The following is a 24,182-nucleotide window of genomic DNA, read 5'->3' on the forward strand; positions in this document are numbered from 1 at the left end:
CACTGATGAACACTTGGGTTGTTTCCACTTTGGGGCGATTGTGAATAACGCTGCTGTGCACATGCTCACACAGAGTGTTTGTGCGAACACTGCGTTTTCATTTCTCTTGGGGATATACTTAGGAACCAAACTGCTGGGTCCTCCAGTAACTCCACCTTCAACATTATGCAGAACTGCCAGTCTGCTTTCAAAATCTCAGAGACAATGTCTTCGTATTGTCACTAACACTTGATATTTTCCATTGTTTTCATTCTAGCCATTTAGTGGGCATGAAGTGGAATCTCATTGTGGTTCTAATCTGCATTTCCCTACCGAGTAAAGATGTTGAGCATCTTTTAATATGCTTACTGGCTACATGTATGTCTTTCATTCTGTTGAGAAATATCTAGTCACACCTTTTGCTCATTTTTAATTGGGTTATTTATCTTTTCATTATTGAATTGTAAAAGCGCTTTACATATTTTTATTGATTGATTGACTGATTTGATTGATTTGATAGATTTATTTATTTATTTATTTATTTATTTATTTATTTATTTATATAGCATGAGTGGGGGAGGGTCAAAGGGAGAGGGAGGCTCCACACCCAGCCCGGAGCCTGACGTAGGGCTCCATTTCACGACCATGAGAGCATGACTTGAGCCAAAATCGAGACTCAGGCTTAACCGACTGAGCCACCCGGGTGCCCCCCTTTACATATTTTGGATATAAGTTCCCTGTATGATGTATGTGATTTGCAAGTATTTTCCTCCATTCTTTGGGCTCTCTTCATTTTCCTGACGGTGCCCTTTGAAGCACAACAGTTTTAAATTCTGTTCAAGTCCCATTCCATTTTAATTTTGTCGCTTTATTCTTTTGGTGTCATATCTAAGAAATCATTGCTTAATACCCAAGGACACAAACCCAAGGTCACAAAGATGTACGCCTGTGTTTTCTTATAATTTTGTAGTTTTCATTCTTACATTTAGGTCTATGATCTATTTTTTAATGTTTATTTATTTTTATGAGAGAGAGGGACGGAGTGTGAGTTGGGGAAGGGCAGAGAGAGAGGGAGACACAGAATCCGAAGCAGGCTCCAGGCTCCGAGCTGTCAGCACAGAGTCCGACGAGGGGCTTGAACTCACGAGCCACGAGATCATGACCTAAGCCAAAGTCGGTGCTCAACCGACTGAGCCACCCAGGCACTCCAGAAATGCTTATTTCTGGACTGCCAGTTCTATTCTACTGATCTGCATGTCTATCCCTGTGGGACTACCACACTCTCTTTATTACTGTAACTTTGTAATAGGTTTTGAAATTGGGAACTGTGTGTCCCCTGATACCTTCTCCTTTTTCAAAACTGGTTTTGCTACTCCTGGTCCCTTGCATTTTCAAATGAGTTTTAGGGTCAGCTTGCCCATTTGTGCAAAAACTGCAACTGGGGTGCTGATAGGGATCACACCGAATCCAGATCAATTTGGAAAGCACTCTGCCATCTTAACAATACTAAGTCTCCCGACTCACCAACATGAGGTGTCTTTCCATTTATTTAGATCCTCAATTTTTTTTAAAAACAATGTTCTACAGTTTTGGCATACAGGCATACCTCATTTTATTGCACTTTCCAGATACTGCATTTTTTACAAATTGACGGTTTGTGGCAACCCTGCATTGAGAAAGTCCATCGGCGTCATTTTCCAAACAGTATTTGCTCACTTTGGGTCTCTGTTTCACATTTTGATAATTCTTGCAACGTTTCAAGCTTTTTCATTATTATATTTGTTATGATGATCTGTAACCAGTGATTATGACTTGCCGAAAGCTCAGATGACGGCTACCATTTTTTAGCAATAAAGGATTTTTAAATTAAGGCATGAACATTATTTTTCTAGGCATAATGCTAACGGACTACAGGGTAGTGTACTCGTGACTTGTACATGCACTCAGAAACCAAAAACTTCATTTGACTCGCTTTATCGCAATATTTGCTGTATTACAGCAGTCTGGAATTGAACCTGCAAAGCTTCCACTTCTTCTGTTCAATTTATTCCTAAGGGTCTTCCTTTAGATAGTATTACAAATGTAAATGCCTTCCTAATTTTGTTTTTGCATTGTCCAATGCAAATGTATAGACGTACAAATGACTTTTGTATACATATCTTGTATCTTGCAACCTTGCTGAACTTGTTTATTAGCTCTAAGATTATTTTTTATACCTTAGGATTATCTGTATATAAAAATCAGATCTTCTGCAAGTAGAGATAGTTTTACTTCCTTTCCAGTATGGCTACCTTTTATTTCTTTTGCTTCCCTAATTGTCCTGTCTAGAACCTTTTGTGGCAAAAGTGGACATCTGTGTCTTATCTGTGATCTTGGGGGAAAGCATTCAGTTTCTCACCATTGAGTATGAACAAGCTGTAGGATTTCCTTGGGTGCCTTTTACTGTGCTCATGAAATTTCCTTCGATTCCTAGTTTGTGGAGAGTTTTTAACATGAAAGGGTGTCGAATTTGGTCAAATGCCATTTCTTTGTCAACTAAGATGATTGTGTCATTTTCGTCCTTTATTCTATTAATCTGGTGAATTATACTGATTGATTTTCATTCATTGAACCAGTCTTGTTTTCCTGGGATAAATCCCATTTGGTTATGGTATATAGTCTCTTCTAGATCTTGCTAGATTCAATTTGCTAGTGTTTTGCTGAGGGTTTTTGTCTTTATATTCATCAAGGACATCACTCAGTAGTTTTCTTTTCTTGTGATATCTTTGTCCGATATTAGTATCAAGGTACCAGTGGGTCTTCATATAAGGACTGGCCTTATAGAATGAGTTGGGAAGTATTCCCTCCTATTGTTTTTTTGGAAGAGCTTGTGGAGAACTGGTATTAATTCTTCTTTAAGTGTTTGGTAGAATTCACCAGTGAAGACATCTGGGTGTGGGTTTTTCTTTGCTCCCCTTCATGTCTGTGCAATCAGTGGCTAGCAAAGGCCTGGCTGGGTGTCGGGCACCTGGTGATAAGTGTGGACTAACATGGAACAACAAGCCTTTCTATTTCCCTAGGACCTTGATGCATTCACCAGAGTCACAAAGTAAGGTTAACCCCCTCCTCTGCAGTGGGAAGGAAAGTGCACCCCTGGCCTTGGGGTGGCGGGGGGGGGGGGGACATACTCACCGTCATCCAGGATGACCAGCAGTGGAGCCAGGAGGTCACACATGCCCTGGACATAGCCGATCTCAATGTGCTGCCAGATGTAGCTACAAGAGAGAGATGATGGGCCTGAGGATGGCACTTACGACCTCTGTCTCTCCAACCCCCCCGTCCTCTTCCTCCTTCCTGCCACAGCCCCCCATTCCTACCTGGACCGCTCACTCCCTCGGCTCCTGCCTCCACCCCTTCCCCAGTCCCACTCTCTTCAAACATCCTATTCTCAGCCACCAGGATGGCCTTCCTAAAGCCCAGCTCCAAGAGGCCACCACATCCTCACAGGCTGCCCACTGCGAGACAACGTGCAAACGCCTTTCCTGGGCGTGTAAGGCACTCACTGTCTGCGCCGCATCTTCACAGCCCCACCATCGTCTCCCAGTACTTCTTCCTTTCGGGCACACACTCACACCCCGGTGCCTGGCCCTAGCACTTCTGTGCCTGGAGTTCCCATCTGCCCTCGAATAACAGTACTACTGTTTACTGGGCATGTACTGTATGCTCAGCCACTAAACATATACTGCGCCACGAAATTCTCAAAATAATCACACGCAGAAGGTCCTGGCATATCCCATTTCACAGATGAGGAGACTGAGGTGCAGAGAGCTAAGCGACATGCGTAGTGTCATACACCCAAGAATACATGGCAAGGGCAGGATCTGAGCCCAGGTGGCCTTACCACAGGGTACGTGTATGCCGGGTGGTTTGTTCAGTCTCTCCTAATTTTGCCAAGGGCCATCTTGCATGTCCCCGCCTGTGTGGGCTTCCACACTTTCTCCCAAGGCCATAACCCAGCAAAAGTCGGTCTATCCTTCCTTCTCCCCCAGCACCTTCTCATTTTAATGTAACATATATTAGAGTTAATTATATTTGTGTCTTGTGCTCGCTTCGGCAGCACATACACTGAAACTATATTTGTGTCTCCTCAACTCAATCTTGAGAGGCAGTGATTGATTGCTTGGGAGACTGCAAGACAGAATAGTTACGAGGTAGTACTTATTAATAAAAATGAGTTAGAGCAGGGGTTGGCAAACCTTTCCTGGGAGGTCCAGATGATAATTAGCTTCGTCTTTGCAGGCCTAGGTTCTGTCTCAACTACTCAACTCTGCAGAAGCAATCATAGATACTATGCAAACAAACAGGCATGGCTGAGTTCTAAGAAAACTGTATTTGCAAAAACAGGTGGTGGGGCTGGATTTGGCCTGTGGGCTGTGCTAGCAGGTCTTTTTTTTAATGTTTATTTATTTTTGACAGAGAGAGAGAGAGAGAGAGAGAGAGAGAGAGAAGAGCGAGTGAGAGCCAGAGAGCCAGAGGGCCAGAGGGGAGGGGCAGAGAGAGAGGGGAACAGAGGATCTGAAGCAGGCTCTGTGCTGACAGCACAGAGCCCGACATGGGGCTCAAACCCACAAAATGTAAGATCATGACCTGAGCCAAAGTTGGACACTTAACCGACTGAGCCCCCCAGGTGTCCCCGTACTAGTAGTTTCTGAACCCCTGAGTTAGAGTAGTATGGAAGGACATCCAGGATGCATTTTTTTTTTTCATTTTACTTGAGAGAGAGAGAGAGAGAGAGAGAGAGAGAGAGATTGGGAATCTTAAGCAGGCTCCATGCTTAGTGCAGAGCTTGATGTGGGGCTCGATCCCACAACCCTGGGATCATGACCTGAGCCGAAAGCACAGTCGGATGCTCAACCGACCGAGCCCCCCAGGATGCATTAAGTGTAAGAAGCAAGTGGTAGAAAAATATAATATTAATCCTACATAGGTAAAATTAAGAAGACATTAAAACACGTATGCACTCATGTTATATAATACACTACCTATGATGTTATTTTCCATCTATATGCGGCTTGGGAAGACATTCCCTAAATCCTTAGCAGTAGTTTCTTTTAGGCGAGGAGCATTGATAACTGGACAGGGAAAGCAGTCTCTCTTTATACCTTAGGAACTTCTGGTTTCCTTGGTTGATCTAGGTATTTAATATGCCTGAGTTACTTTCATATTTTAAGAAATAACATATTTAGTATGTAATGAGAATAAGAAGCTCCAGATCTTGGCTGAAAGAAAAAGAAAAAAAAGCACAGATGTTTTTAGAGCCCGAGAGATGTGGGCAAGAGTTCCCGTCCAGCCACTGCCCAGCTGGGGGACTCCGAGCAGTATGGTACCCCTCGGCCTCCATTTCCTCACCTGTTAAATGGGATAATATTTGCCCCATAGGCTTGTTGTGAGGACTAAGTGAAATGACGTTAGTAAAGGGCTTGGGGTGGTGCCTGGTATACAGTAAGTGCTTAACGAATGCTCTCTATTATTATCATTACTGGGACGGTCACCTTATCGACAGGTGGGCAAGGTGCCAACGGCAGAGGCTGTGGTCTGGCTGGCCTCTCTGTAGCCCCCGCCTCTGCCACCCCCTCCCGCTCCCCTGCAGCCCACCCCCCACCTCACCGCCCCTCCCTGCCCCCCAGCCACCTGCACATGACGTTCCGCAGCTTTTCCAGGTTGGCGGGCGTGAAGTACCAGTAGTTGCGGTCACAGCGCTGCACGTCCTTCTCGATGCGGTGCAGGTTGACGGTGTACAGGTCCAGGAGCTCCGGCTGCAGGCCCCCAGGAGGGGACGGAGAGAACAATTACACGCCAGCTCCTCACAGAGAGGTCGCGTTCCAGACGGTCTCCCTCCTCCTACCCCCCTCCTGCTGCCACTGAAAAGAACATCCTCTCCCCGGACCAGGTGGGCGTTTGATTTCATTTTTGTGGTTTTCCGAGAAAGCCTCTTTTCACTTTGTACGATGACAGTCCCTTTTTCTTTCTTTCCCTTTTATGAAACAAAACAATTCTCTAAGCTGCAAAGACGAATTCTCCTCACTGTGCACGACGGTTGGAACTAGCTGGAGATGCACCCACCGCCCCCGCGGGACACTGGACAGGAAGACGGAGAAAGCGGACAGGAGTCCAGTTCTGGCATATGCCGGGCTTGCTGCCTTGACCCCCATCTGAGGAAAAGGTTCAGTGATATGGCAAGAAAAATGAGGAACGATTAAAGGCCAAAAATTCACCACAAAGGCAAGAAATACCAAATCTGGCTTTTGCCTTGAGGAAAGCTTCCAGACTGGGAAACCTGAAGCTTGGATTTAATGGTTTGGGGATCCTTTTCCCTGAAGGTAAGGAATCTAATAAGAGATTTTCACGCATTAAGGCAGGATCCCCAAGAGCCACATCCCCAGTAAAGGAACGGTAGAAAAAGCTACTTACATCTAGGGCCTTAAAGACAACTACCTGTCTTGAACATAGGTGTCAAATGAAGTATAAAATATACCTCCCTGGATAATTAACAGCCTCACACCAGGTTTATTATCTTACGCAAGTGGATAACCTAAGAGCAGAAGTAACTTCTAGATGAAGGTGGAGAAAAAAAAAAATCTAAGACGACAGCTATTCACCAGGAGCAGAAGACTGGGGAAGGTCTGAGGCTCTGAGAGAGCATTCTTGAGGCATACAAAATGAACAGAAAACCTTGAGGTTTCTGAATGTTCTATAAGAGATTTAGAAAACTGGCAGAGGTTGGGGGGCTGGGGGGAGCGAATTAATGATTCGTATGTAGCAAACACAGGACAAGAAAACAGAGATGAGGAAATGAAAACACATCCAGGGAAAACAAAATTTTCTGGCAGGAAAGAAAAAACAAATACAGTTTACTGCATGGTGTATATACATTGTTTCGTTATACTAGTGTGAACAATAGATAGTCATTGAACTAAAATTATTGTAACTGTAGCAGATGGATGGGGCTGGGAAGGGGTCCCTTGTGTTGGGGAGGCTGTGGGGGTGAAACGTTCATGTCTGGAACTAAAGAAAAAGGAAAAAGATCAGGAAGTAGCAATACAAGTATGTTATTTATACACACGAGGGTAAACACCAGGTAATTTGGGCAGAACAAGTAACTGCTATTGGGGAGCAGTTACTGGGGAGGGCTACATGGGGGCAGATGGGGGGCACTTCTGGGTTTTGTATTCAGCCTGGTCTGTTTCACTCTTTACACTATGGGCATGTATATCTTACATAGAAATAACACGCTCTTCAAAGGAAAATGGATATACACAGTGCCTGGCTCAGAAAACCTCCCATTCAGTTGACATCCTTTGGCTTGGACTTTTTGGCAACAAAGTAAACTGGAGTACTTAAAAGATGTTGGACCTGAGTGTACCCCAAGATGTTCATCATCGAGGCTGCTATTGATGGAAAGCTCACTGCACATCAGGCACAGAGGACTGGACTCCCTACTTCTGAGAACAGCTCAGGCAGGAAGGTACTCGACTGATAGAAGACTGAGACTCAGAAAGAAAAAGTGAGGTGCCTCAGCTGGGACTGAACCCGGGACGATTTGACTGCAAAGCCTGTGTTCTTTAAATACTACACTGTCTGCCCAGAAGGGCTTCTCCAGTGCAGCCTCTGTGATGGGGAAAATGTAACAGATCAGAGGTCATTCTGGGAAACTGAGGCTCGTGGGACACACCCACTGTCCCACGGCTGTTAGGTACGAAAATTAAGTGCAGGAGAATCCTGGTGACTTACAGAGTAAGTGACACCACTGGAAGACACGGGGGATGCCTCGTTGTTGGCAGAAGTGGCCACGGCCAGAGAGGCCAGGGCGGGGAAGAGACTTTCCATCTCAGACTCCTCTGAGAGGTTGTCCTCACTGTCCACACGGCTGTGCTTCCCCACCTCACTGTCTCCCCAGCCCTCCATCGTGGCCCCCTCCTTTCCGGGCAGGGCCACGTCCATGCTGCCAGTGAGGGACATGAACTCGTCCATGCTCTCGTTGGCGAGGAGGTCGCTCTCCAGGCTGTCCTGCACGGCCAGGTCCTCGCGGGGGGCTTCATCCCGGGAGGTGGTGGCCTCACTGCTCTGCCCGTCATCCATGCTGCTGTCCCCAGGTCGAAGCACCAGAGGGGCATTCCGCTGGGCGTCCATGACACCGTCCTCTGTGCTCAGGCTGGGTTCCGAGGGCTCTGAGAGGCCTGAGGAGAAGTTGTGGGATGATGGATGGCCGGAGTCCGGGGAACAGGTGCCATTCACCAGGTTCCCGTTGGGGATCTTGGGCTGTCTCTCCTCCAACCTGCCTTCTGCCTCCACCTGCTCCACTTCGTCCACAGACTCAAACACCTGAAGATGAGGTATGCATACACGGAGAGATTAGGATGCCCACTGCTTCCAGCACCAATCTAAACATCCATCAGCAGGGGGCCGGTTCAAATATGGAACATGCGCGTGGAATACTATACAGTCGGGGAAAGGAGTGGGACGGACCAGGTGTAATGTATGCTCCCGCCGTGGGAAATATAAGAGTGACCTACTGCATGGAAATGCCTAGAATAACCCAGAAAGAAGAAAGCCCTGAAATTGAGGAGTATTAGGGAACCGAAGTAGCAGGAAGTGTACCTTTCATCACAAAAAATTTTTTGCATATAACTTTTTAAAGTAAGAAATGAATTTACAACATAGGAAACAGGCTAAAAACAGCATATTATATCCATGTGGTTGATTATTACAGATCAATTTTCCAAAGTAGTTAGACGTAGATGAGACACTATGGAAAAGTCTCTGGGACAAGGGCAAGGATTTATTTGTGGTTCTTTATGTCCTCAGGCCATATCCCGTCAAGGATAGATAGTAGAAGACCATGTTCCAAGGTCACATGAAACATTTCTTCTCTGTGTTTATGTCACCAATATGATCTGTTAATTTCATGTGTTTCTGGTTTAAAATTTTTTTTCTTGGTTCAATTGTTTTAAATTATGTCAATACAAAATTTGCCTAACTCCAGAGTCGGAACTAGGAAACAAGGGATGTTCAGGGAAATGTGGCTTCTTTCCCTGTGTCCTCCCCTGCCTCCTGTAGGTAATAATTCTGATTCATTTCTGGCTTTTTCATCCGTTGTTTTTGAAAACAGATATATTAACATTTCCTGTCTTAATGCCAAAGGTGTCACAGTGTGCATGTTTTTTGTGCTTTGCTTTTTATTTAATATTGAGTGGGATGAGTTAACATTTCATGGAATAAAATGGAAAGCTGTGCAACAACATGTATAATAGAATTTATGTAGGATTTTGCAAGAATTACCAAACAGTGCAATGTATTGTCTTCATACTGTGTACATACTTGTGTGCATGCAAAGGCAAACAGACAGTCTGGAAGGATACACAGCGAAATGATGACATTTCTAGGGAGGGCAAGTGGGCGTTAGGAAGGGTCAAAGCCAAATTTAGCTCTCTCTGCAATATTTTAATTTTTTACAGGAGGAAGAGATTCACATATTACCTGTGTAACTAAAAACTCCTTTTTTTTAATTTAAAAATTTTTATTTTTTTAATGTTTGTTTATTTTTGAGAGAGAGAGAGAGTGCGAGGAGGGGAGGGACAGACAGAGGGAGACACAGAATCTGAAGCAGGCTCCAGGCTCTGAGCTGTCAGCACAGAGCATGACGCGGGGCTCAAACTCACAGACCGTGAGATCGTGACCTGGGGCCGAAGTTGGACGATCAACCGACTGAGCCCCCAAAACTCCATTTTTAATGCTAGCATAAAACAAGTGACCTGTAGATGATGGACATCCAATCCCTTTACTCCAAGTTGAAGGGGGGGGATGGGGGGGGCACCTCCCCGAGGGTCACCTGTGTGCTGCTGCTGGAGTCACTCTGCAGGCGGACGTGCTGGCGGCCTGAACTGCAGCTCTGGGAGGACTGATAGAAAAAGGGGCCAAGAGAGACAGAGACAGAGAGATTGAAGGTGTGCGTGAGGCTGCATCCCGGCTCTGGGGCCCTACACTCAGCTCAGGCAGGGATTCTGTAAGTGTGGCCTCATCTCTGTTCCTGACTTGGGCAAGTCCCCTGTCAGGGCCTCAGCTTCCTATCTGTACCACAAGAATAGGGAGGGGGGCGCCCTCTGCTCCCTGGCATCTCCTCAGGGGCCATAGCAGCCACTGGACCCCCTCCCCCCTACTCTTGCAATCAGAAAACCCACCTTTAACTGCCCTGTCCTCTGGACCTCTGGACAAATATTTAAGATCAACTCAGAGCTCCTGGTACTAACGGCCTGATTTTTTTGTTTTTGTTTTTTTATTCCCCTCTCTGTACACATGCTTTTGCCCTATAGCTTCTAGTTCCCGCCTACTCGGATGCTAGGCTTGGCCACGGGCCCTGCTTCGGCCACCGGGATGTTAGTTAGCAACCTTACCAGGGCAGAGGTTTAACAAGTACTGTGTATTTCCGCTTCGTCTCTTTATGATCTATGTTCACTATGTGAACGTGCCCAGGTCAGCCTGCTGGAGGATGGGACGTGTGGAGCAGAGCCCGGTCGCCTCAGACATGTGAGAGAGCCCAGCAAAGATGAACGAGGCTTTTAGCAGACCAGGCACTGAAAGCAGGCTCAAGAGTGAGCCCAGCCAGCCCCGCTCAGGGCAGAACTGCTCAGCTGAGCCAGACTCAGGAGTACACACGAAGGGCTTTAATGTTAGGAGTCACCGACTTCTGGTGGTTGCTTGCTACCCTAGGCAGTATTATTGTTGGCAATGGATGAGTGTACAAGCACTGGGGAAGAGAATTAATTTTTTTCTCGGCTTCTCCTTTGGGCTGCTAAACTGGAGGTTCTGAGAGGGCAGGTATGTCTGACCTGGTCGCTGGAGTGCTCCTGGCATTCCAGGACATTCCTGACCGTTGTTGGCATGTAGTAGGTACTCAGTGAGCACTGGCTGAAAAAATGGGAGCCTAGCACTGTGCTAGGCGCTTCGTATGCACTACCTCATTTGAGCTGCACACAAACCTCCCCTATCCAAATGGTCGCGCCCTTTTTATAGATGAAGAAACTGAGGCCCAGAAATAAGGGTGCTTGCATGAGGCCCCAGAGCTAGGAAATGGCAAAGCTAGACTCAAATGCAGGTCTATCAAACTCCACAGTAACCTTCCACCCAAATGCTAGGGGTGAGACTCAGTCCAAAGCTCCAGATATCCAGCCTTCACCATTCCTACAACAGCTAAATGGAGCAGATCCTGGCCTCTATTGCCCCCCCTGTGCTCCCAGATGCGTCCCGCGTGTCACCTCATTGCTGATGGTGGAGTCCCGGTGCATCATCCGGTGCAGGTGGCTGTCCAGGCTGGCCCCTGATGAGCATTTAGCCAAGGCAGCCGCGTGGGATTCCCGCTCCCTCTGCCGCACGATGGCCTCACAGCCCAGCCATTCAGCCATGGTCTGTGCGTAGCACGCGTGAATCTGCTCGTCCACCTGCCAGGGCAGATGCAAGGTCACCCCTGAGGAGAGCCGGCCCAACCCAGAAGAGACTGCCAGCTCTGACCTGGGACCTTGAGCACTGGAGACACCCATTCATCATTCATGGACGTCCAACAGACATTGACCGAACACCTACCATGTGCAGGGCCCTGGCTAGGCCCTGGGGATACACAAACGTGCACAAAGCTACTTCTTTCAATGTTCTCTTCCTCTTCTCCCTCCCTCCCTCCTTCCTTCTTTCTTACCTTCCTCCCTTCCCTTCCCTCCTTCCCTCTTCCTCCCTCCCCCTTCCTTCCTTCCTGTCTTCCTCCCTCCCTCCCTCCCTCCCTCCCTTCTCTCCTTCCTTCCCTTCCTCCTGCCTGCCTACCTTCCTTCCTTCTTTCCTCCCTCTCTTCCTATACACATTCAAATACTTGCTGAGCTTCTCCTCTGCCAAGCAGTGTACTAAACCCTGGAGACAGCTGAAGTGAGAAGACTGTTTCTTTCTTATTATTCTTCCTTCCCTTCTTCTTCATTCATTCACTTATCCTTTCAATTTGGGAAGCACCTACTCTGTGCTGGGTACCAAGCCAGAGCAAGACGCTTCACGCCATCCATCTATCCACACACCCAACACATTTACTGAGTGCCTCCCATGTGCCCAACACAGGGCCAGGTGCAGAGGATACAAAGATGAAGAGAACTGACCTCTCCCTTGACTCCAGCAATGGCCTTAGAAAAGGGCTACAGGTTTCAAGCATTTTCCTTGTGGGATTTCAGCAGACAGAAGGGCAACTTGCGTTGTTTCTGTTACATAGCCTGGGTAACTGAGGTTCTGAAACCACCAGAACTCTGGGCACAAATGGGCGTGGACAAGCTGATCTGAGTAAGGGTGTGGAGAGGCAGGAAGGGGAAGAGAGAGGGCAGGGAGCCTGCCTCCTGGCTGGGGGGACAGGGAATCCTTAAGCTTTCCAGGGCTTCCGGAGAGAGGCACGGGGTCCACCCTGCCCAAATTCCTGCCCTTCCTCCCACTGACCTACCTCCAGAAGACTCGTCCAAGCATACATTCCTATTTCCACTGCCTTCCTAGGCGAGGTTCCCATGACCCTGAACCAGGAGGACCCCAGTGGGCTCCTTCCAGGTGCCTGTTTGTCCCAGCCTGGCCCCTCCTTTGCATTTACCCCTCAGCAGACTCCTCTTTGTTTCCTCCCCGGCCCCACCTCTCACTGTTGCCCCCACCTCACTATCCTGTTCCAGCCACCAAGTCCACCGTGCACTTGCCACCCTTTTCCCCACAAACCCTGACACACACACACACACACACACACACACACACACACACACACACTGCATCATACACATGTCTCCTCTACCTCTAGGGCTTTGCTCTTGCTGGCCCCTCTTCTGAGAGGCCCTTCCTCACCGCCCTTGCCTGGAAAGCAAGCAGGTAGCCTTCTGCATGGCATAGGTGGCCCTGGTATGCTCTTACAACCCTGGGGTTTGCCTACATCTGACTCTGCACAAACCCCCACTACACTGGCAAGGAACTCATCTAATGCACCTCTGGGTCCCCGGTCCCAAGCACAGGACCTGGCACCCCGGAACTCCGTTCCTGTTTGCCAGGAGCCCACGAGACAGGGGGTGAAGCACGGGAGGGCCTCGTGCTGGTCCTGAGATGATTTCAGACAGTTCACTGGCACAGGGTCTTATCATCTGGAATCACAGTGTGATTTCCATTTTCAGTTCCCCTTCTACTTTTCGGATTACGAGGAAGGCCAGTCTGGTGCTACCGTGCCTTGAACACCTCCAATAACACTTCACAATCCCCTCTTTTAACAAAGAGAGCAGGCCTCAGGCAGGCTACAGCATCTACATGGAACGGAGTTATATCATTTGGTCGTATTCTATTTATTTTTATAGCTCTCCTTCTGTTATGCCAAGTCATGTCAGTCTTCCATTAATGGCAGGGATATGAAATACCTTTTTAAGTAAGTCACATACATTTTGCAGTGAGTCAATTTACTGACAAATATTTAGTAAATAGCACAGGTGGGAAATGGATAAGGAATGTAAAATGCCACCAGGTATCGAAAACGGAGTATGAATAAAACAAGTAGAATGTCGCAATACTTTTTATATTGATTACACAATGAAATGGTAACGTACTGGATATGTTGGGTTAAATAAAATATATCATGAAAATTAATTTCATCTTAAGGAAGTGATGTGGACCCACATGCACACACACACCCACATCCACACACACCCACACCCCCACACACACACATGTGTATGCATGCACGCGAGCCAATGCAGAAGTGACTAAAATCCTAAAGAGGTCTGTGGTGTAGCTAGTGATATTGTGCTGATGCTAACGTCCTGGTTTTGATAATGTGCTACTGCTCTAGGAGGTGTTTCCATTGTGGAAAACTGAGCAATGGGTACAACAGGACCTCTTCATTACAGTTTTTGCAACTTCTTTTGAACTGGGAATGATGTTTAAGAACAATTCAAGGCATCTGTTTCCTTCTACTTTTTAAAATGGGACTATTAAAACACTAACTAAACATTTGTTTGTTTATATTTACTTTTTTTTTTTTTTCAACGTTTATTTATTTTTGGGACAGAGAGAGACAGAGCATGAATGGGGGAGGGGCAGAGAGAGAGAGGGAGACACAGAATCTGAAACAGGCTCCAGGCTCCGAGCCATCAGCCCAGAGCCCGACGCGGGGCTCGAACTCACGGACCGCGAGATCGTGACCTGGCTGAAGTCGGACGCTTAACCGACTGCGCCACCCAGGCGCCCCTATATTTACTTGTTTAATGTGTATTTATTTTTGAGAGAGAGAGCACAAGTAGGGGAGGGTCAGAGAGAGGGAGACAGAATTGGAAGCAGGCTCTAGCCTCTGAGCTGTCAGCAAAGAGCCCAACGCGGGGCTCAAAGCGGGGCTCAAACCCACGAACTGCGAGATCATGACCCTGGCCAAAGTCAGACCCTCAACCGACTGAGCCACCTAGGTGTCCCATAACATTAACTAAACGCTTAAAATTAACACATGGGCTCCAGTCATCAAGACAGTGTGGTATCAGCTAAAGATTTCTCATTACAGGGTGGTATTAGATGAACGGAATGGAATGGAGAATCCACGCTAATATGCCCACCTGAGTGCTGACAAGGGCGCAAAAGCCAGTCAAGAGAGGAAGGCCAGCCTTTCCACCAAACCGTGCTGGAGCAACCAGACATCATAGGCCAAAAAATGAATCTTGACCTAAACCACTCACTGGATACAAAAATGAGCTCAACACGGATCACAGACCTAAATTTAAAATGTACAACTACAGAACTTGATAAAACTTTGAGAAAAGAAACGTAGGAGAAAATCTCTGGGATCTAGGGCTAAACATAAAGTTCTTCAACCTGACACCAAAAGCACAATGTATATGAGGAAAAACTGATAAACTGAACCTCATCAAAAATTTCAAAATTTGTTCTGTACAAGATCTCATTAGGAGGATGAAAGACAAGGGGCACCCGGGTGGCTCAGTCAGTTAAGCGTCTGACTTCGGCTCAGGGCATGATCTCACGGTTCGTGGGTTCAAGCCCCATGCCGGGCTCTGTGCTGATGGCGTGAGGCCTGCTTGGGATTCTCTGTCTCCCTCTCTCTGCCCCTTGCTCGCTTGCTCTCTCTTTCTCTCTCCCAAAAATAAATAAATAAACTTAAAAACATTACTAAAATCAAAAGAGGGTGAAAAGACAAGACAGACTGGGGAGAAAATATCTGCAAACCATTCACCCAGCAAGGAATAAGTATCAAGAACATATGAAGAGCTCCCAAGTGCAACAGTAAAAACCCAAACGATTCACTTAGAAAAAAGACACGAACGGACATTTCATCAAAGATACGCAGATGGCGATAAGCATACAATGCAAAAACGTGCAGTATCACCAGTCATTTGGGAGATGCAAACTAAAATCACAATGACGCATCATTTACTCCTTGCCTGAGTGGCCGACATAAAAAATAGTGACAGGACCAAACCTCGGTGAGGATGCAGGCGTGGGTCGCTCATATACTGCTGGTGGGAATATAAAACGGTGCAGCCACTGCAGAAGCTTGGCAGTCTCTTACAAAACTGAACAAGCACGCCATGTGCCCCAGCAACTGTCATCTTGAACGTTTAATGACACCTTATGCTCAAGGGAAAACACAAACGTTCACAGCAGCTTTATTTGTAAAGCTCAAACCGGGAAACGACCCACCTATCCATCAACAGGTGGATCGTCAAACATCCATACCATGGAACACCATAGAACACTTGGCCATGAAAAGGATAGATTGCCAGAGGATTGTGCTGAGTGAAAAAGTTCATCCCAAAACGTTATATACCATATACTATAGGATTCCATGTTTACATGTTCTGGAAATGACAAAACTACAGGAACGAAGAACGTTCTGGTAATGTTGTCAGGTGTTATTAGGCGGGCAGGGAGAACGGAGAGGCTGTGGCCACAAAAGGGCAACAGGAGGACCCTGGTAGCATCAGAAATGTTCAGTTTGTTGACCATGAGAGTGATACACAAACTTACTCATGTGATAAAATGTGGAGAGCTACACACACACACACACACACACACAAATGTCAATGCCCCGGTTGTGATATTATAGTTTTGTAAGATGCTACCGTTGGGAGAAATCAGATAAATCCTTCTGTATTATTTCTTATAGCCGTACGTGAATCTATAATTCTCTCAAAATAAAGTTTATTTTACACAATGGCATCTGTGGCTTGTGTTGTATTTCTACCAGGCAGCATTGCCCTGGAGCTTCCTGGCTCCCCCATGTTCCCCTGTGCCATCTTGGTCCAACGTGGAACCAGAACACCTCCATCCCCACAGTACCCAGCTCCTTTTGTTGCCAAAGACCCCACTGCCCATCAGGTGTAACCAACCTCCTTCCTTTCTGTTTCTGTCATCCCGAACTGGTAGTGGCCCAGGAGGAAGGGCCACACGGCCTTGCGGATCTCCGGCTGGATGCCTCCATAGTAGATGAGACGTAGAAGCTCCTGTTCCTCGTAACTCTGTGGTAGGTGGGAGGAAATAAAGGGTCTGGTCAACAGGAAAGGTGGGCTCTGTGACTTGACAGTCGCACTTCTCAGACCTGGTCCTTTGAGACCATGGTGTGAACAAACAAAGCCGTATGTTCTGGGATATCCATCATGGCATCATATGAGAAAGCAAAACCCTGGAAATCCCCCAACTGCCTGCCGACGGGGGTGGGAGGGTGGGGAACGGGGCATCCCTACACAGGAATACCAACAGAGAGTAAAAAGGGCGGAAGGTGCATCCATGAGAACTTCAACAAAAAGATGTTCGATGTATATTGTTAAGTGGAAAAAGCAAGGTGGAGAATATATCTAGTGTGAGCCCATTTTTACAAAAAAAAAGGCCAGTATACAATGAGTTAACATTTGTACTTAGCTTTTAGTCAATTTCATGCATTGTGTTTATTTGGCCATACCATCTCAAAGTTATTAACCTTGACTCAGCTCAGAGAAAATTGTTTAAAAGCAAATCAATCCAAAATGAACATTTCCAGCTGGTTCTTCATGCACTAGTAACTTCTGTGCACACGAGGATAACTTTAACAACTGTTTGCTGTATTGTCAAATAGGTTTGCCCTCTTTTTAAAACTCATATTCAGGCAAAGGCTTTGCAGTTGTAATTAGTCACACTGAGGGGACCAGCAGGTCCCATCTGTGTGTGTGTGTGTGTGTGTGTGTGTGTGTGTGTGTGTGTGTAAAACGCCAATGACTGCTTTTTGAAAAGCCACTCTGAAGGGCAGCAAGGTCCAGTTTCCTCCCATCTCTTTACTGTACATTCTAAAATTACAAGCATATTTCACATTTTTAAGTAGGCTCTACACCCACCATGGGGCTTAAGCTCATGACCTTGAGATCAAGAGCCCCATGGTCTACCAACCGAGCCAGACAAGAGCCCCACAGATTTCCCATCTTAATGCTAGTCTTAGATGTACCTCACCACAATGGCAAAACCAGCCACTCTTTTGTCTCTGTTGGAAATTTTAATTCACATTCTGCCAACAGCCTTGTCAAAGCAGTTTAAAGATCAGACAACTATTTGTGGCTGAGGCTGTAAATGCTTCATTGAAAATCCACCTGCTCGGGTCCTGGGGCCCACAGCTGGACTCCATTTCCCAGCCTCCTTTGCAGTTGGATGTGGCCATGTGACTAGGTTCTGGCCAATGGGATGTGATAGGATGTGATACAAGCCATTTCCAGGCCAGAGCTTTGAAGAAGCAGGTGTATTCCCTTCAGACTATGTATTTCTGCTCCGCTGCCTGGAGGCAGATGACTATGAGGCCCCTGGGAGGATGGTGGGGCCACAAGAATGAAAGACTCTTGAGCCCCTGGAGGGAGGACAGATGCCCACCCACCAGGAACGCCCACTGAGGACTGAAGAGTGAGCAAGAAATACACCCCATGATGTCAAGCAACTGAAGTAGTTACTGTATTGGTTACTGCAGCTCAGTCCACCCGAATGCAATAATGCAACCAAGAAGGGTAAAAACATGGCCAGTTTGCGAAACTGTTGCAAAAGTGTTAGACAAAAAATACTCACTTTTGACTAATCTATCTTTTCAACCAACTTGTCCTTAGACTAGCACCTCCCAAACTGGGGAGATCACTAGAAGCATTTGGGGAACTTTCAAAAAACAGAAATTCTTGGGCTCCACTCCCAGGGATGCTAAATCAGTAAAGCTGGAGTGGAGCCCAGAAGTCTACAAATCTTTTGAATTCCTCAGGAAATGTGCACTCTCCCAGGCCAGCTGGGATTATGAGCACTAGGACTTTTTGGGAAAGTAAACTGGCACATCTATTTAAATTTTAAATGCATGTCAATCAATTTTATTTCTAGAAATCTACTCTCGAAATAAAAGCACTAGTCAGAATTATATGTGCTTATAAAGCTGTCGACTGAAGCCCTATTTGAAATAATTTTTAAAAAGAGAAAGAGCCCAGGGGTGCCTGAGTGGCTCAGTCAGTTAAACGTCCGACTTTAGCTCAGGTCATGATCTCGCGGTTTGTGGGTTTGAGCCCCACATCGGGCTCTGTGCTGACAGCTCAGAGCGTGCTTCAGATTCTGTGTTTCCCTCTCTCTCTCTGCCCTTCCCCTGCTCACACTCTGTCAAGAATGAATAAACGTTTAAAAAAAAATTTTTAAAAATAAAAAGAGAAAGAGCCCAGCTGTCTATCACTAGGGGAAGATCTGAATAAAGTATGGTCTACTCATCAACTACGTGCGAAGGTTCTAACGTTCAACATTTCGCCTAGAGAAATGACTCACAATGTCACCTCATTTTTTTTTGTTACCTCATTTTTAAAAAAATAAGAATTACAGGGGCACCAGGGTGGCTCAGTCAGTGAAGTGTCCGACTCTTGGTTTTGGCTCAGGTCATGATCTCACAGTTCATTTAGGAACATTTAGAAACTGTTCCATATGCTCTCCCCCCTCCCTCTCCCCCCCACCCAGTTTCTTGAGAGCCATAAGCCTATCAGCCTAGCCAAGGTTCTGGGAAGTTCTGCAGGATACAGAAAAGCTGACCCCTCTCGTTTCCCAAGCTATTTGACTGTGAAACTTTTTTCACACATAAACATCTTCCTTGCAGGGATGTTTGCCTTCTAGTAAGAAAACCTTAGAGATGCGTTTCCAGGTGAAATATCTGATGGGAGGATTCTCAGGTCGTGAGGCCAAGTGGAAGGGTTCTGCACACTGGGGGGCGGTTTTCTGGGCCCAGCTGCCTCCTCTGACTTAGCTACCATCCTCCTAAGTAGCTAAGTAGTTTCAACCTTCCTGCGGAAGAGACTTACTGCACCTCGTGCAGCACTGTGCATACGTGTGATGCTTAATAAATCCTTGGTGACAGATTCTTTACTCCTTCTAGGAGAGGACGTGCACGCTCCAGCCTCCTGGATCCTCACACCCATGGGCAGAAGGGGGCCGTGGGTTTTAGCACTCTCAAGAAGGGCGGGGCCTTCAGGTGGGGTATGCAGACCACCCCTAAGGTGTCACAGCCACCTTGAGTCCCTGCAAGCAGGTGGGTTCATTGCTCAGATGACAAGACGGTCCCCCCAAGGGCTCTGCCCCACTGCAGGCAGAGCCAGGCCAAGCCTTACTGTGCTGTCCTGAAGGTACTGCTCCCAGATCCTGGCCGTCAGCCCATGTCCGGCATCACAGGGCAAGTCTGGAGACACGATCATGTGATTGACCAGGGCTGACAGGTGGGTCCTCACAGTGGACAGGTGTCTGCAGTAGGCAAGCCCTGGCGAGGGAAGGAGGGAGGGAAAGTGCCATCATCCACCATCCAGCCTGCCTTGCCTTGTCTCATGGATCTCAAAGCGCTTCCCCACCCTGCAATCCTAGTAAACCCTCATGACGCAGAAAGTCCCATCATCCTTCTCTTCCAGATGAGGAAGGCAAGGCTCGGAGGGGTGGAGTCACTTGCTGGCTTGACTGCTTAATAGTTCTGTGAGCCTAGGGAAGTCGGTCACCTTTCTCAGCCCAGGCCAGGGTGCCATTACCTCCTCTACTCGGAAGCCAAGGCATTTAATCCATGGGCAGGAGGCAGACAAGGGGCAGGCAGGAAGGAGGCAGGGACTCCACATGCTCTCCAGGCCTCTGGGTGCCTCCGATCCGTAGCAAGAGAGAAAGAGAATGGCAGAGGTGGGCAGCTCTTGTTCACAGTGCAGCTAGATAAAGAAGGCCCTGGGAGATGTGCCTGGTTTGCTTTCAAAGATGGCCCCGCACTCTCACCGAATGCCTGCCAACCTGCCACCCTTCGTCCGCTCCACCCTGGGCACCTGGAGGGCACAGTGCCTGGTACACAGGAGGCACTCAGCAAATGACAGCTTGTGTTTGCTCTGACCATGCCCCCTCCCTTTGGCTGTCCCCTATCAACTCCTGGAGAGGACCCTGGGCTTTCTGGAGCCTGAGGACTCGCCCCTCCCAGCAATGAGGAGGAGAAGGAGGAGGAGGAGGAGGAGGAGGAGGAGGAGGAGGAAGAGGAGGAGGAGGAGAAGGATTAGAAAGAGGGGAAGGAGGGGGAGGAGGGTGAAGAGAGGCAGGAGGAGGGGGAGGAGAGGGAGGAGGAAGGGGAGGAGGAGAGGGAGGGGAGGAAGGAGGAGGAGGGGGGAGGAGGAGAGGGAGGGGAGAAAGGAGGAGAAAGAGGGGGAGGAGGAGAGGGAGGGGAGGGAGGAGGAGGGGGGGGAGGAGGAGGAAGGGAGGGGAGGGGAGGAAGGAGGAGGAAGGGAGGGAGGGGAGAAATGAGGGGAGGAGGGGGAGGGGAAGGAGGGGCAGGGGGGAGGGGGAGGAAGGGGAGGAGGAGATGGCTAACACTGACACATGCATACACTACGTGCCAGGGAGCTGCCAGAGCTCCCATAATGCAACTCATTAAATTCTCACAACAACAGTACTCCTATCTTCTCCATCTTACAGATGAAGAAACTGAGGCACAGACTGCTCGTGTCACCTGCCCAGGTCACATCACCGGGAAGTGCAGAGATGGAATCTGAACCCCAGCTGCCCAGCGCCAGAACTTGGGCTCTCAACCACCATCAGGGATGAGCCATGGCACGCGACAACATTGTTCAAGATCCATCTTGACCCTCGACCCTTTCTCCAGGAAGCTTTTCCATTTGGGTTCCATAAACATGTGTCCACGCTCCCCTGGCTCCCAGCCAGGCCCTGCATCAGGCACTGGGGATGGGTGATAACAGAACAGGCAAAAACCTTGATCCTGAGAGCTCACGTTCTCCCTGCCTCTCCAGGCGCGGGGGGACATGGCCTGAGCTGCTGTTCCGCAGGCCATGCAGGACATAGTAACACTTTTCTGGAATCCCTGAAAATACGTGTTTTATCTCCCCCATCTAGGCTGGGAGGCTGGGGAAATAAAATGTGCTAAGAATCACAGCAGAATGAAAAACAAAAAAAATCAGGCTTTGTGGTCAGTGGGTTAGGCTTGAGCTCTGGCTGTGTCATGTATTAGCAGTGTGACCTTGGACAAGTTACCTTGCCTCCCTGTGCCTTAGTTTCCTCATTTGTTAAACAGAAACCATCGGAATGCCTGTATTTAAATTTTCATTTTTAACTCCGTGGAAAGGGATCAGACCACCTGACTCTTCTGCACACAGGTGAGGGGAACCGACTTTTATTGAGCACCTAGGACGTGTCCTGCTAGGTGTTAGGGGCTCTATACATGCTTCTCATTTAATCCTGAAAACAAGCCCTCTAAGGTGGGCACTGGGGATGCGATGGTGACTAACCAGACCCCTGCCACTGAGAAGCCCCGTTGTTTGCTGTCCCCCCTCAGCACCTACAGACACAATTTATCCTCAATCTCTAGATGAGGCTCAGAGAAGTGCATGTACCTATGCTAAAAACAGACACATTTGGGAAATAGGGGAGCAGAGGTTCACGTGCCAGAGCCAGGCACCTTCCCCTCACACTGCTGACATACAACAGGCATTTGATAAATGCCCCCAGAGACCACAATGGCAAGTAAAGCCAATACGCACATCCATAGAAGGCTCTGGAAAGGATCTGGTACTTCATATTGTCACAGAGGAGCTTCAGGGGAGCCCTGCAGGTGGAGGAAAAGACGACACTTAGGAAAGACCACACAGAGCCCAGGTTCCCTGGGGAAGCACAGCTTATTGCCTGTAGGGAGCAGATTAAAACCAGTCAGTTAAGGGGACTGGAGGCGGGGGAACTATTATTTCTACCCATACAGCATCATTGCCACTTCCCCTAGTCTTTGGGGTCACTGCTTCCCCAACACTCTGGACCTGCGGTTTGGATGAGGCTGATTCTACCCAGTACCTGACTCAGGTTGGAATCACAGTCCTTGAATAAGAGGTGGTCACGTGATCCAACCTGAGCCAATGAGAATGAGCCCTGAGACTTTTGTTGGAACTACAGGGAAACAGACCCATTTTTCTCTGTTCAAGCTCCTAAGCCAGAGGGATATAGGATAGTGGCTGCTGGGATCCATTCTTGCCACTCCATAGGAAAGGCCTGCCTGAGAATGAAACCACCACAGAGGCAACCAGAGGCAAGAGTTGAAGAAACAGAGAGATTTCTGTTTTGAGCATTTGGAGCCAACCATGCCTGAAGTCACCACGCCTCTGGACTTCTCCATCCTGTTGCGATTTCCTTTCGTATTTGAACTAGTCTGAAGTGGTTTTTCAGTGACTTGCACCAAGAGTTCTGACTTCTCAAGTGGCCCAGCTGAACCAAACTGAGCCAAACTGCGATTCAGAGTCTGGCTGATTGCAGAGGTGATGCCTCAGAGCTCCTCCTTGCATGGGGGGGTTTTGGGGCTGTTTTGGCTGCAAGAGGAGAGGGGAGTAAGGCCCCAGCAGTGTTGGGGAAATCGAGGACTGCTGAAGGGAGTATTGTGCGTGCTTGCAGAGAACAGGATGGAGGAATAGTTGCATATTTTTCTCAGGACCTCCTGGGGGCCACCCAGCAAAACCCAGGGAGACAGGAAGGAGGCATGGTTAATGTCCTCCAGTTACACGCAGGGAGGCATTAAACACGAAAATAACCCTCACTGTACCCTCAGGTTGGTCGGGTGCAGACTTGCTCAGGTTACCAGGCATTTGTATCCCCATTCTGTGGAGGAGCAAACTGAGGCATGTGTGCTTGGCATTAAGTAATATTTGGTGTCACCGGGCCCTCTAATGGGCAGCAAGCAGAGCCCCGAGCTGACCCAGGACAGACACATAGTACGCATGATAAATAAGCCTTTGCTGTAAGAAGCCACTGAGATAGCAGGACTGTTTGTTACTGCAACATAACCTTGTTTATCCTGACCGATGCATGTAAGGAAGCTCCGCTAGCTAGGACTTCACAAGGCTAGCCTTTGACCCAGACCTGAGTGATTCCGTAGCCTACATCCCTCCTCTGAATTCAGCGCTGGGCAACAAACAGGTGCCTACAAATCTTCTGCAAATCTTTCCATTTCCTCGACCCATGGCGTAAGCCCCTCATACCTCTCATGGTTGCAGCCATTGGTTGAGCCACCATCGGCGGAGCCACTCTGTGAACAGGATGAGCAGGAGGATTTCCGGGGGCTGGGTTGCCATAAGGGTGGTAGGTTGCTCACGGAGACATCCATCAGGTCCTGGGGGGCTGTGGTGGATAGAAGGGATGGGGCAAGAGCCCCATTTAAATCTATGTGGGTCACGGAAACCTTACCCCGAAGCAAGCAGCTCGCCCCTAGGCCAGCACAGGGATAGGGAAAGACTCTGAATGTGACAGCCAGAAACAGCGACCCCAATCATTATCTGACCCAGATAATGGCCTTTGAGCCCACCTGATCCAATGAAAGCCACCAGCAAGATTTGGGGCCCTTACCAGATGGGAAGTAAAGAAAGGAAGAAAAAGGAAGAAGGCGGGGTGGGGGGGAGAGTGAGGATAGAAAGAGAGACAGAGAGAGAGAGAGAGAGAGAGAGAGCACACGCCAAGAGCCAAGAAAATAGACCCAGTGCCACAGCAGGAGGCCAAGCCTCACCATGTTGTCATTCAGCTGTCCTTATAGGAGACTGACAAGAAGGAAGAGGGGCCTGCTGGGGGTTTCTGGGCAAGGCTGATGATCCTGAGTCCCCTGGGGTAGACTCTCTGGGAGAGAGAATCTCTAGCGGGGAGGCAGAAGGGAGCCT

General features: G+C 48.1%; 1 protein-coding gene across 11 annotated transcripts in view; it reads right to left on the minus strand.

The window, feature by feature from the left end:
* Positions 1 to 24,182, minus strand: part of SGSM1 (small G protein signaling modulator 1) — a 94,621-nt gene that overhangs the window by 12,578 nt on the left and 57,861 nt on the right. For 6 of the 11 annotated variants that reach the window (XM_047827587.1, XM_047827588.1, XM_047827593.1 and 3 more), the window contains 9 exons: positions 23,514 to 23,652; positions 22,035 to 22,099; positions 19,635 to 19,780; positions 16,389 to 16,517; positions 11,271 to 11,453; positions 9,848 to 9,916; positions 7,750 to 8,340; positions 5,650 to 5,774; positions 3,151 to 3,233 (listed from right to left, as the gene is read on the minus strand). In XM_047827587.1, the coding sequence (XP_047683543.1) occupies positions 3,151 to 3,233; positions 5,650 to 5,774; positions 7,750 to 8,340; positions 9,848 to 9,916; positions 11,271 to 11,453; positions 16,389 to 16,517; positions 19,635 to 19,780; positions 22,035 to 22,099; positions 23,514 to 23,652 (1,530 nt within the window). Of the gene's footprint in view, positions 1 to 1,728; positions 2,987 to 3,150; positions 3,234 to 3,353; positions 4,286 to 4,567; positions 5,238 to 5,649; positions 5,775 to 7,749; positions 8,341 to 9,847; positions 9,917 to 11,270; positions 11,454 to 16,388; positions 16,518 to 19,634; positions 19,781 to 22,034; positions 22,100 to 23,513; positions 23,653 to 24,182 lie in introns of those variants that run through there. The other 5 variants (XR_007145790.1, XM_047827591.1, XR_007145791.1 and 2 more) reach the window with 5 other exon arrangements.

This window comes from Prionailurus viverrinus, chromosome D3 (genome assembly GCF_022837055.1).
Source record: "Prionailurus viverrinus isolate Anna chromosome D3, UM_Priviv_1.0, whole genome shotgun sequence".
In the NCBI taxonomy this organism is placed as follows: Eukaryota; Metazoa; Chordata; class Mammalia; order Carnivora; family Felidae; genus Prionailurus; species Prionailurus viverrinus.